Here is a 13,609-nt window from a genome sequence, read left to right as displayed (position 1 = left end):
ATGACCTTAAATATCAAGAATGGAACGGAAGACTTATAGAAGATGTTGGCTCCAGCCCAACAGAGAAACATCCTTAAGAAGGTTTTTGTCTCAGAGTGCTCGTGCGCAATACACTTGGCAACTGGTCTTTTGTTTGGTCACAGATCTATCTATTATTGGTTGGGCTCATCTGTGAAATAGCACACTGGCTCTGCTGGATTCAAGGATGGCTTTTATTGATGATCCTGAGACTTCCTGCTAAGCAAGTCTGCCCACACGTCTGCCTTGCCTGCAAGGCAAAGAGCAACTGAGTGACTTTGGATGTACCACAGCCAAAGATATTTCTGGAAGAAGAAGAGAGCTACAAATATACTCCTCCCTATTTGCTGCTGTGATACAGGACAGTGGTATTGTCTGTAAGCATGCGTACTACACAGTGCTGCAGAGACAGCTGAAAGGCTTTGAGAGGCCACCAAGCTGACCTAAGTTCCAGTATCTTGATAAGAAGTGTAGACTCTCAAGTGTTTCCTGGCCTATGTCCTTGGCAGTCTTGGTAATGCACACCCCAGACCAGACTGGAGGAACTGGTGAGGATTATGATAAAGGAGGGGACAGCAAAAGGTATCCCCTGGAGGACATGGCCCCTGTGAATTATTTGTATTGCAGTACTGCCTGTTCCCACTAATGAAGCTATTGGAGCACTTGAGAAGGAATAGTCTCCTTTGAAGACTGTACATTTGGCATGGCCAGTGGTGTAAAAGCCTCATGTTCAGACAAGCAAAGGGTGTGACAGAGTGATGAAACCATCAGGCCTAGTAGTCTTAGGGGGAAAAAAAAAAAATCACGTAGTACATACTCGTTAATCCTTGAGAATTGCTAGAGGGTCTTGAATTTGAAAACTTTCTTGTGGAAGAAAGGCTCTGGCCTGAGTGGTGTCCAGGACTGTTCTGATTAAAATGGATTCTTCGTACAGGTTGAAGTGTCAATTTCTTCCAGTTAACAGCCACAAAGACTGGAAGGAGTTGCACATGTAGTGATCTCTGAGGAGAGGTCCTTCAGTGAGTTAGCCCTCAGGAGCCAATCATCCAAGTACGGGTAGACAAATACTCTTTAGTGTCTGAGGTGTGCACTAGCCACTGAGAGGCACTTGGGGCTGTAGACAAGTCAAAAGGAAGGCCTCTGAATTGGTAGCATCTTGTGCCCCATCTCACATACTTAATGTGAGCATGTTTGATTGCCAGATTGAAAGTAGGCATCCTTTAAATTGAGAGCTGCACACCTATCCTCTGGTATAAAGGAAGAGAGAGCATCCTGAACTTTAATGCTTTTATATATCTGTTTTGGAATCTGAGGTCAAGGTAGGGTCTCAGAAAGTTGCTCTTGTTGGGGGATCAGGAAATGGATTTTAGTCTCACTTTCCCTGAGTCTTCCTACAGACCTGTTCACAGTGTCCCACCTCTCTGATTCACTTCTTGAAAAGGAAATCATCTTCTTCCACCAGGATTCTCTTATGGGATGGGTGTTTGAAGAGAAACGTGAGGGTGGCGAGGCGGTCATGTGCAGAACTAGACGGACTCTGTCAAATGGTGTTCAGTAACCAGCAATCAGAAGTAATCACGCAACAGATGCTGCAAAAAGACAAAGTCCGAAAGTGTGAATGTATGGAGAGGAGATGCAGACTGGAGGCATGGTACATGACTCAAACATACAGTCAAAACTGCTATTTAGAAGCTGATGTTGATGCCTATGAGGATGCACAGGGAGGAAGCCTACGTCTATACTGCTGAGGTTATTTGCCAATAGCAGGTTTAAGAGGTGGCTGATATCACTTCTGGGGATGTATCCCTTGGTGTTGCCTGGGAGCTTGTCTTTGGAAGCAAAATGACAGGTAGAAAAAACCTCAGAGTTGAGGAAGAGGACTGTGTTAATTGCAGGGAGTGGAGAATGGCCATGATCATCTCTAAGTCTTCATTTTGTCACTAAAAGTGGCAGTGCCCTCAAAAGGGAATTCCCCAGCCCTCCCCAGGATTCAGGTACAAGACCAGAAGCCCTCAGACAGAAGTACCTCCCAAGAGCCATTCCTGTGGCCATTTTCCTTGCACTGGCATCTAAGGCAACCCAGGCTGCTCTTTAAGCAAGCATACAACTATTGGCAACAAGAGTCTTGGCCACTTCCTTCTGTTCCTTGAACAAGGATTCAAGGCTGGGGCTTGTGACATCAAACAAAGCATAACTGTATGGGACAACACAGCTTTATAGCTGACCATGCGAAGGCCTATTTAAGCAGGTAAGTAAGCTCTCCTGCCAAAACATCCATGTCACGTCTCTTTGACGAGAGTGTTACACTTATGTGTCCTATAAGATGCCTTGTTGCCCTTAAATCTCCTATACTGCAGATACAATCATGGAGTTTGCCAAAGGATGCTGCAAGCAGGAACTGGTATCTTTTAGTACTATCTTGGATACAGGCAGGGACAAAAAAAATAAAAATAAAATGAAATAATTTTTGGCTGCACTGAGAAGGCTGAAGCCAATAGGCAGAGGCAGTTTCTCCCCAATCTCCATCTGTAATATGTTGAACAGGGAGAATCACAGGATTTCTCCAGTGCTGTGATCCCTGCTTGCAGCTAGCTGGAGTATTTGCCAGTGCCCAATAGTTTCTGAAACATTTATTAGTCAGATGGGAAAAAGAGATGAAGCATTAATCTGATCCTCTAGTAAGGCGCCATCTGTATGTTTCTCTAATGGTGATTTATATGGTTCCTCTGAAGAAATCTCATTGTATTTCTCAGATTGTAGGTGGATTACCTGCAGATCTGAGGAATCTGGTGAAAGCAAGGAAGATTGCATTGACATCAAGTGAGGAATAGAGATGTTAGTAAAAGGACTGATGCTAGGAGGAGGACAGGGTGCTGAAAGAAGTATTGGCACTGATGTCAGTGTGAAGGTCTATGCCAGGGGTGATTTTGCAGCCTCCAGCAGGTCTTTCATGGAGTCCCATATGTAGGGCCACAAGACGAGGTGAAGACTGTCTGGATCTGAGGCAAGGAATGAGGACCAGAATCTTGAGGTCAAGTTGAGGGATCCTCCGGTTTTATTTCTGAAGGAGTCCAAGGTACCCTGCAGCAGTTCCAGATTGAGACTGGAGAAGTCAGCAAAGTCAGGCAGCAAACCATGCGGTGGGGCGGCTAGTAGCCTCCATGGTGAATTCCCCACTCGGACACAGAGAGGTCAAAGTTTATCAGGATCTGAAGCAATGACGTGTCCAGTCAGTGCTGAGATGTCTAGCTCTGGTGGCATGCGGAGAAGAGGTGACAGTTTAAATACTGTAAGTGTCTTCCAGGCCCTCCAGAGTCAAGAGAGAGCACTTCCTCCTTTTCTTCTGCTTATGTCTCTCTGGTGAGAGATGTGCTTCCTCTTCTCCTTCCTTTTAGCCAGATGGGCCTCTGAGTGGATCGCAGTGCCAAGACTAGGGCAATGGAGTTAGGTTTGGTGTCAGAAGGCGGCAGTGGTGCTGAGTGAGGGTAGGCACCAAAATGTAGGCTCCCTGAATCACCATCAAGGCTACGAGGACCTGAATAGACGATGCTGATTTGGTCTTCCAAATCACTTTTAGTTTAGCCTGGTTTGGGACCTGACAGGTTCCCAAGACATGGGAAGGGTGTCTTCACTAACCTGTCCTATGCTACGCTAAATTAACAATTTTCTTGTAAGTATCAAGCTAGACTAAGGGAAGTTCTAGCCTGAGGAAATGAAAGCAAGTTCACTTTGCTCTCTGTAATGGCAGCAAATGAACAGAGGTGGGTGCGAGCTGGCTGACTTCCTTTAAATAGGGCAATGAAGTCATCCTCATACGAGATCTCCTGAGCACCCTACAACAGACACTGCTGTTCGAGGCAGTTCCACAGCTCAGTAAGAATGCACAGTGGCCCTCAAACAAAAAAAAAAAAATCAACTGTCCCTTGTCTTTCTAGCTATTCTAATTGCATCTGAGCACATAACTATTGCTAAAAAGCCCAGACTTAATTTCTGCCTCTAATTAAAGTACTAACCAACACCACATTCAAATGAGGCTTTGCGTGACATATGCCAACCAATGCACTTCTCTTGGGTCCAATTTCCTTCTCCTTCCCTCTGGCTATGACTCACTTCAGTTCTCTTTGCTCCATTCTCTCTCAAGCCTTCTGGCCACCTTCCCCTAGGAATAGCAGCTCAGTACTGCTGGGCTTGACATGACAGCCTACATCCAGAGCGTTGCTAATGCCTTTGTACTGCAGGCAGGAAGCCCTACATTTTTACTTGCCTGGATAGCACTTCACTTATCCCAAGTAATAGAATTTCCCTCAGCCTGTTTGCGCCCTTGATTGCCTGATATTCAGTGAATTCCTCACAAGTTTGCTGCTTCTGATACGCTTAAAGAATTTCCTGCTATTTGTTTTTATATCTGACTAGCTTCTCTTCAAATACTCTCTTAGGATAGGTCTACCCTGCAAGTGCTACAGCAGCACTGCAGCATGGACACTTGTTTCAGTGACAGAAGGGTTTCTCTGTCACTGTAGTAAATCCACCCCCTCGAAAGGCAGTAGCTAGGTTGATGGAAAAATTCTTCCATTGACTTAGCAGTGTGTATACCGAGGCTTAGGTTGGCTCAATGGTGTGAATTTTTCACACACCGTGAGCAACATAGTTAGACTGACTTAAGTTTCAGGTGTAGACTAGGCCATAGCCTAATTTCCATCTAAGATTTTACCTGGACTGAGTTAATGCTTCTATTTACTTCATTTCAACTGGATGTCCAGTTTTTGAAGTTTGGGTTAAATAAGCTATTGAACCTTGCTGTTAAACCATACTTGCTTATCACCAGTACTCCTTATGTACTTACAGTAACTCCTCGCTTAACGTTGTAGTTATGTTCCTGAAAAATGCAACTTTAAGCAAAATGATGTCAAGCAAATCCAATTTCCCCATAAGAATTAATTTAAATAGGGGGGAGGGGTTAGATTACAGGGACACACACAGTATAAGTTTTAAACAAACAATTTATACTGTACACAGCAATGATGATTGTGAAGCTTGGTTGAGGTGGTGAAGTTAGAGGGTGGAAGAAGGTGGGATATTTCCTGGAGAATGCCTTACTGCTAAATGATGAACTAGCACTCGGCTGAGCCCTCAAGGGTTAACACATCATTGTTAATGTAGCCTCATACTCTACAAGGCAGCATGAACGGAGGGAGGGGAGACAGCATGGCAGATAGAGACACAGACCTTGTGTGTGGGAGACAGATGCACATTGCCCCTTTAAGTATGCTGACACCACTCTAAGTACATTGCCTCTAAAAAAATCAGGAAGTTGAGACAACAGCTGTGGCCAGCAAGCTCTCTCTACCCTGCGCCCTGTCCTATCCCCACCCTGCTCTATATGGACAAGGGGTAAGCAGGGGGGCATGGGGAGGGGGACACCCAGACATTAGCCCCCTCTACCCTGCTTCCCTGCATAGCAAGCAGGAGGCTCTTGGGAGCAGCTCCAAGGCAGAGGGCAGGAGCAGCACATGGTAGTGTGGGGAGGGACAGCTGAACTGCCTGACAATTGGTAGCCTGCTGGGTGGCTGCTGCTCAGGGAACTTGGGAGCGGGGAGCTGATAGGGAGGCTGCCCGCCCGCCCGCCCACCCTGGTTACAAGTCCCCACCAGCTAGCTCTAATGGGCTGCTCTTCCTCCAAGTGGTGGACAAAGCAGGTGGCTGCCAAACGTTATAAGGGAACATTGCACAACTTTAAAAGACGGTTACTCACCTTTGTAACTGTTGTTCTTCAAGATGTGTTGCTCATATCCATTTCAGTTAGATGTGCGCATGCTGCATGCATGTTCGTCGGAAGATTTTTACCCTAACAACACTCGGTGGGTTGGCTGGGCGCCCCCTGGAGTGGCGCCGCCATGGTGCCGGATATATACCCCTGCCGACCCAACCGCCTCTCCGTTCCTTCTTGCTGACTACTCCGACAGTGGGGAAGGAGAGCGGGTTTGGAATGGATATGAGCAACACATCTCGAAGAACAACAGTTACAAAGGTGAGTAACCGTCTTTTCTTCTTCGAGTGCTTGCTCATATCCTCTCCCGTATTTAAGTGATTCCACGCTTACCTAGGCAATGGGGTCACGAGTGGATTGCAGAATGCTAACCTGATGAGCCAAAGGCTGCAAAATCATTCTGGACTGTTAAACCAGAGCATAATGCGAAGCCCAAATGGTGTGGACGAGGACAGGCTCGCTGCACTGACATATCCCTGGATGAGGTACCTCGGCAGGAGACGGCAAATGAAGCCTGAGCCTTGGTAGAAGTGTGCCGTCGATGTCGGCTTAGAGAAATATGAAGTCCAAATCATACAGCGGATGCACGCTGTCACCAAGACTGAGATGCCTCTGAGAGGAAACAGGTAGGTGCTTTCGCAATTGGTCTGCACCCCCGGACAGAAGAAGCTGGGTGTTTACGCAAGAGGTTTTGTCGCCTCATGATAAATGCGAGCTCTACGGGACGTCAGGGACGTGACTGAGTACCCGCTCGCGTGAGCATGTGGCTTTCGGGAAGCAATTAGACAGAGAAAGAATGTCTGGTTAACAACGAAAGGCCGAAACAAACTTAAGGGAGGAAAGCCGGGTGGGGTCAGCAACGCAATTGTCTTCTGTGGAACCACAGTGTATGGCCAGTCAGTAGAGCCCTAAGCTCGGAGATCATCTGGCATGTAAATGGCTAAGAGGAAGCTGTCTTCAAGAGAGGTTATAGACCAGCGAGCAGGTTTGCTAACGGCTCGAATAGGGGGAGACATAAAGTCTGGTTACAAACAAGGACTGAGGTCTCAGCTTCGGAGGCTCGGGCGGCGTACTTGACGTGTATAACAGGTCAAGCCCTTGAGGAATTGAACACAGCCAGACTAGGAGTGTGAGAAACAGAAGATCCACTTCCCCCTGGGTGGAACCGGTAGAGATGGCGAAACTGTACACATCAGATGATGATCCTGATAGCCATGCTGTTTAAGAGACCAGAGAATAGTCCCAAAATAGCGGGTCGAGCCTCAGTAGGAGTAAGATAAAGCGTTTCCGACCAAGCAGGGGAAACGCTTCCGCTCAGCAGGTATGTGACAGTGGAAGGCTTCTGCTTACCCGCAGGAGAAACTCGTGTACTGATTCGGAGCAAACGTACTGACTGGTTTAGCCATGCAGGCGCAGACGCATGAGGTGAAGAGCTGCATGTGCAGGTAAGGAAGCCTGCCTGAGTCTTGAGTCTATGAGGTCTGGGTGGAAATGGGAGGTGTATTGGGTGGATATTGGAGGTATAAAGCGAACCGGGGTGTCAGTCCAGTGCTGCCTGGGACCGGCTGGAAGTGATCCATGAATGATATGCGCGGTCTGTCTGCGGATTTTCAGCAGCACTAGTGAACGACGGTAGAAACGGTGGGCAACAGGCATAAAAGGACGGTTCCTTCAACGGCATAAGCGAAGCATACCGAGATATCCGGGGAGAGACTTTGGAACAAGGAGTAGAACATCCTGGCATTTCTGTTCGACCACGCAGGAAAGAACCAGGTCTATGAGGGGAAACCACCCATCTGGAAAACAAATGACATAATCCGGGTGAGTCGAACACTCATGCGAGACAGCGAAGACTTGCTGCAGTCATCGTAGCAGGTGTCTCCGGCCTGGGAGAAGAGAGATACGATCTCATCGAGTGGGTTTATGCAGAACGTCAAGTTGGAGGGCTAACTGAAACAGGGGGAGGACCCGTGTCCAGCTCCTGTTTGCATCGCTGGTGCTACTGCCCGATTGTAAGTTGATCTGTAAACAGCTGGGACACAACGGCTCGCAACTGTTTGTACCGGATGCTCTGGATCGCCAGGCGGAACATCGCTCCTCTCAAGTATCTCAGAACTTATGTGTAAATGCACAGCTCATGAGAAGAACAAGGTCTATGAGTAGAAGGTTGACCGATGGTGGCACCCTGCGAGAATACGCGTCCGAGCTTCAGGGACATTACGGAGGGCTGAGGGCCGATGGAAGCCGGCGATCCTGAACACTCCAGATTAGGGAGGCGATTAGCCACAACATTCTAGGGACCTAGGGTGACGACGGATATGGTGACTATCGTGTCTATGGTTCCCTGCCGGGTGTATCACCAACCGAGTTGGACCAAACATTTGGAAGAGGACGGAGGCAGACAACTTGACGATGTTTAGGTTACAAACAGCAGCAGCCATCAGGCGGGGTGGGGGGGCGAACAAACCAGGAGAGACGCGAGCACACAAGTGCGAGCCGAGGTTATCAAGAAAGTATTGTAGACAATTGGACTGATTGTTGCATCCCGGCTGAAATTGGGGGCTGTGGTAGCAGGCTCTGGCTAGATTGGAGTAAACTCTGTGTGGAACAGAGGTGGATTTGTTCTATATTGATATCAGGAACTAGATGTGTGAAGATCATTTGAAGATGCCCAATCCTGAGTGACTTTGTCTCGGAGGCCCTCGGGAAGAGGCAATATCACAGATAACAGAAAACGTGTATCCGCATCGAAGAGGTAGGCGGAGCCTATGGCCATTACACTTTGTAAATACCCTTGGGGCTGCAGAAAGCGAACGGAGGACTGATAAAATGGAAGTGTCGACAAGGTTTTGGACTCAAAGCAGAGGTCGCGTCTGTGCGGAGGAAGATGGGATATGATAGTAACACAGTCTTCATATGAGGGCGCATCCGAGTCTCGGATAGATGCGGATCAATGGTGCCAGGGATACATGTGGACTTCTTTAATGATAAATCTGTTGAAGTTCCTGCAGTTATGGAATAATATGGTCTGAGCCTCTTCGACTTGGGTTAAGGAATAAATGGGCAGTAAACCCCCTGCCCCTTTGTCCTTGGTAACTCTCTGAATGACTCCTATGGGAGGAGCGTATGCCTCTGGTAAGCAGGAATTGCTTCCTCCCACCCCCGTCGAAAGGGGTCCCTGAAGAGGGACGGGTTGGAGGGTGGGGTTGAAATAATATTGAGGGTGGTACCGCATACTCACATGCGTAGGACCCACGTCTGAGTTAAACTGGCGACCAACCGAGAGGAAGTAGGAGAGATGGTTGGAGAAGGGAGGAGAGGGATCCTGGCGTAACTGAGTATGACCGCTCGGGCACACATTCAACATTAGTTTCTCTTGTCCGAAGGTGGTGGTTTCGAGGGAACGTTGAATTTTGGCCTCCTTGGGGTCCTGAAGTCGTTTGACGGAAGCACATCGGCCACAGCACCTGCAAAGTCTGTCTTTGATCTAGGCATAGAGTTATGAGCAGTGAGGCTGGGGACGGAATAGGCTGCATTGGGTAAACGCGTACTGCGTGTAAGAAGTTGCTTAATGACTGGTGTCACCTTCAAAGCTTTGCAGGCTTGGGGTCAGTCTTTTCCAAGAGAGGCCTTTACATCAAATTGGCAGTCTGAATGGATAAAGCTGCCAGCTCCCGGTGCGAGGTATGTGAGGACTGAGACCATGAGTGACGCTCATGGAAAACACCCGAGGCCAGAGTCCTGGCTGCTGAGTCTGCTGCATCCAACGAGGCCTGGAGGGAAGTTCTGGCCACCTTTTTCCCTTCCTCCAAGAGGGCAGCGAACTCTTGGCAGGAGTCTTGAAGGAGAAGCTCCTTAAACTTACTCACCGCCACCCAGGTGTTATAATTATAGCAGCTAAGCAAGGCTTGTTGATTTGCCACCCGGAGCTGTAGAGCCCCTGCTGAGTACACCTTGCGGCCAAGTAGGTCCACTCACCTAGCCTTCTTCGATTTCGGGGCTGGCGCCTGCTGGCCATGACATTCCCTCTCATTAACGGACTGGAGGACTAGTGAGCAGGGAGGAGGATGGACATACAAATACTCGTACTCTTTGGAGGGCACCATATATTTACACTCGACTCCCCTGGCCGCAGGAGGGATAGAGGCTGGGGACTGCCATACAGTATGGGCATTGGCCTGGATGGTCCGAAAAAACGGTAGGGCTACTCTAGTGGAGGCATCCGCTGATAGAATGTCCACTACCGGGTCCTCTACCTCCGGGACCTCCTCCACCTGGAGGGTCATATTGAGTGCTACCCTCCTTAGGAGGTCCTGATGGCTCTCAGGTCGATTGGAGGAGGGCCCGAGGAGGATGTTACTGTCACCGCCTCATCTGGAGAAGAGGAAGAGGAGATGCCGGCGACCTGTTGCTCTTGGGCGATCTCCTGCTCCAGAGGAACCTGGGAGTCCGGTGGGTGAACTGGGGCTTCCTCCACAGCAGTCGGAGGGGGACGGCTAACCGTCACCTCTGGCACTCGGTGCTCTGATGAGACAGAGCGGGACGGAACTACTGGTACGCCCTGGGCCTGGTGGTACGCCCAAGGTGTCCAGAAAGACCACTGACGGGATTCTTGGAAGACTCTGGTGGGCACATCAGAATCACGGTCCTAAGCATAAGAGCTGTCCGCATGGGACGACACTGATGCATGTCTGGATGGCCATGGAGGTGCTGAAAAGCCCTGGGCAGAGTCTGTCTCTAGCAGACCTTGCCCTACTTGGCACCGGGGAGGCATACCAGTACCGGGAATGAGATCAGGACCTGCGACCGGAGTGGTGCCAGGAGGTCGACTGAGATCTCGAGGCTCGACATCGGGAGCAGCTACGGGAATCACGGTGCCTGGAGCGGTGCCAGGAGCTGGAACGGTGCCAAGAGTAGCGGGCTGGCAAACGGAATACCGACTGGTGCCGCAAGTGCGACCAGTACCAAGGAGAATGGTACCGGGACCGTGAGAATGTCTCCAGCATGGAGGGAACAGTAAGCTCAACCACGGCGCACGCCGGGGAGCTGTCAGGCACCGGACTTGACAGTGCTGACATCGTCGGTGCCGCAGCAGGTGTCGGTGCCGGGCAATCCGACTTAGACGAGCTCTCTGGCTGTGGTGCAGGTGGCATGGAAGCAGCAGGAGTCTTAGCCTCTCTTGATCTTGGGGAGAGGGAGCGGTGCCGAGTCGACTTCGGTGCTGGCAACGGCCGGTGCCGAGAGGCCTTGGCAGTACCGGCGCGGTCTGGTGCCGAGGAGGTGCTTCTGCCCACTGATTGACCAGCGCTCAGTCCTGAAGGCAGAGGGGTAAGAGCCGCCTTCATGAGGAGCTGCTTTAGCTGAAAATCCCGCTCCTTTTTTGTTCTCGGCTTAAAAGCCTTGCAAATGTGACGCTTATCTGCCAGGTGAGACTCCCCGAGACACTTAAGGCAAGAGTTGTGAGGATCTCCTGTCGGCATCAGCTTATGACAGGCCGAGCATGGTTTGAAACCCGGTGAACCAGGCACGGGCCCCGGCACTGGGTGCGAGGAAGGGGCTAATCCTCGAACCCCTCTTAACTATACACTAACTAGGAACAATAAAAATTAACTGTAACTATATAACTTTGAACTGTATACACAATAAAATAACTAGAGAACTATGAGTAGCTAGGGAGGTGGAGGTCAGTGAAACCGCACTCAACTGTTCCAACGACCAACACAGGCGGTAAGAAGGAACTGAGGGGTGGTTGGGTCAGCAGGGGTATATATCTGGCACCATGGCAGCGCCACTCCAGGGGGCGCCCAGCCAATGCACCAAGTTTTGCTAGGGTAAAAATCTTCCGAACATGCATGCGGCGCACGCACACCTAACTGGAATGGATATGAGCAAGCACTCAAAGAAGAACTAGCATGTTCTATAATTGATCAGCAACTAACAACAAAAAACATTAAGGGGACAACTAAGTGAGGAGTTACTGTATTTCAACAACAAAATGTTTAAAGGTAATGAAAACAAGGTGATCGTTTTTGGAGGAGAGGAGGAGAACCTAAATATTCTTCTGAAGTGTTGGAAACCCAAACATACCAGCATTTTGCCGGAATGGGAGACCTAGTCAAACAAAACTGGTCTAATTTCACTAACAAAGCTGAGTGAAGTATGATAAAGTGAACTATTGCATCAATAAGGAAGTCAATTTGGTTTTTAAAATCACTGGTTTTAATCATTTACGGGATAGTAACAAGGCAAAGAATTTATTTTAATATACAGTAAAACCTTTGCTCTTCTGAATTTGCAGTGATGCCTTAATGACCATAAATTAATACAATATATTTGCTTGGGTGCCTGAAGTCATTTGTCTTTTGGATTCATATCATGCACCAAGAGTAAGAAATATGTTTCCCCTCACCCTCCTTACGAAATAAGTACCACCTCACATCTTTATTGCGCTTAAATAGATTTACTCACAGCTTCAGAGTTATCGATGAAAGGGTCTGTTTCATCGTAGCCATAACCTATATCATCAGATTCCTGCAAGCGATCCTTTCGATGCTTGTACACTTTCCACCCTGCAAAGAAAACAAAAAACTGTGGTAAGCCAGTCTGAGAGATCACACTGTTCTTTGGTATCAAATGAAGTCTTGAAGAATCAGGAACAGGAACCTTGAACGATGGCTCAATTTAGGAGGACGTACTTAATCAGATAGATTTTCACCTCTGGACACTTTGGACAACTCTGAACTAGTGACATATAGAAACAAAAAGCCATAAATCCAATGGCTTATATTTTAAAAACTTAATACAAAAAATTAGTGGTGGTATGAGCAAATTCTTTAGTAACATCCCACACCAGAAACACCAACACAGTTGACATTCAAGTGACAAAATGGTGGTTGACGCACAAAGGCCATATGATTCTTTATCGCATCTGGCACGTTAATATCTTGCGATGCCGGCGTTACCAACAGTGCCATGTGAATTGCCTGTTCTCACTTCAGTGAGAATGTAAAACAAAAGCGGGCAGCACTATCTCCTCCAAATGTAAAAAATTGTTTGAGCAATTGCTGACCAACAGTAGAACTGAGTGGACTTTTTAAGACCGTAACGTTTTACATGTTTTATTTTTGAACTGCAGTTTTTAGGTTTTTTTTTTTTTTTTTTAACATAATTCTACATTGTAAGTTCAAACTTTCATGATAAAGAGATTGCACTACAGCTATTTCATAGACTCTTAGACTGGAAGGTACCTCAAGAGGTCACCGAGTCCATCCCTGCACCTCATGGCAGCGACCAAATACTGTTCTAGACCATCCCTGATAGCCATTTATCTAACTACTCTTAATTCTCCAGACCCATGAGATTCCACAACTCCCTAGGCCAATTATTCCAGTGTTTACTACCCTGACAGTTAGGAACTTTTTCCTATGTCCAACCTAAATCTCCCTGCTGCAGTTTTAAGCCTTATCTGCTTCTTTTCTTATCATTGACACTAAGTTGAAAACAAGATTTTCCCCCTTCCTCGATGACACCCTTTTAAGATACCTGAAAACTTGCTATCATTCCCCTCTCAGTCTTCTCTTTTTCCAAATTAAATTAAAACCAATTCTATTCAGCCTTCGCCTTTCATAAAAGGGGGCTATGGTTTTTTTTCCTTTTTTCCAAGAAACCTTTAAAATCAATTTCTGTTGCTCTTCTCTGGCCCTCTCCAAATTTCTCCACATCTTTCTTGAAATGTAGTGCCCAGAACTGGACACAATACTCCAGTTGAGGCCTAACCAGCGCAGAGTAGAGCAGAAGAATGACTTCTCGTGTCTTGTTTACAAC

General features: G+C 47.9%; 1 protein-coding gene across 1 annotated transcript in view; it reads right to left on the bottom strand.

Moving 5' to 3' along the window:
- Nucleotides 1-13,609, bottom strand: part of UBN2 (ubinuclein 2) — a 143,612-nt gene that overhangs the window by 116,153 nt on the left and 13,850 nt on the right. The window contains exon 3 of the mRNA XM_032803163.2: nucleotides 12,254-12,388. Coding sequence (XP_032659054.1) covers nucleotides 12,254-12,388 — 135 coding nt within the window. The remainder of the gene's footprint in view (nucleotides 1-12,253; nucleotides 12,389-13,609) is intronic.

The sequence above is a fragment of the Chelonoidis abingdonii genome, chromosome 1, assembly GCF_003597395.2.
Source record: "Chelonoidis abingdonii isolate Lonesome George chromosome 1, CheloAbing_2.0, whole genome shotgun sequence".
Classification (NCBI taxonomy): Eukaryota; Metazoa; Chordata; order Testudines; family Testudinidae; genus Chelonoidis; species Chelonoidis abingdonii.
Note: the sequence above shows the minus strand (reverse complement) of the source record. Positions and strands in the feature narration are given on the sequence as shown.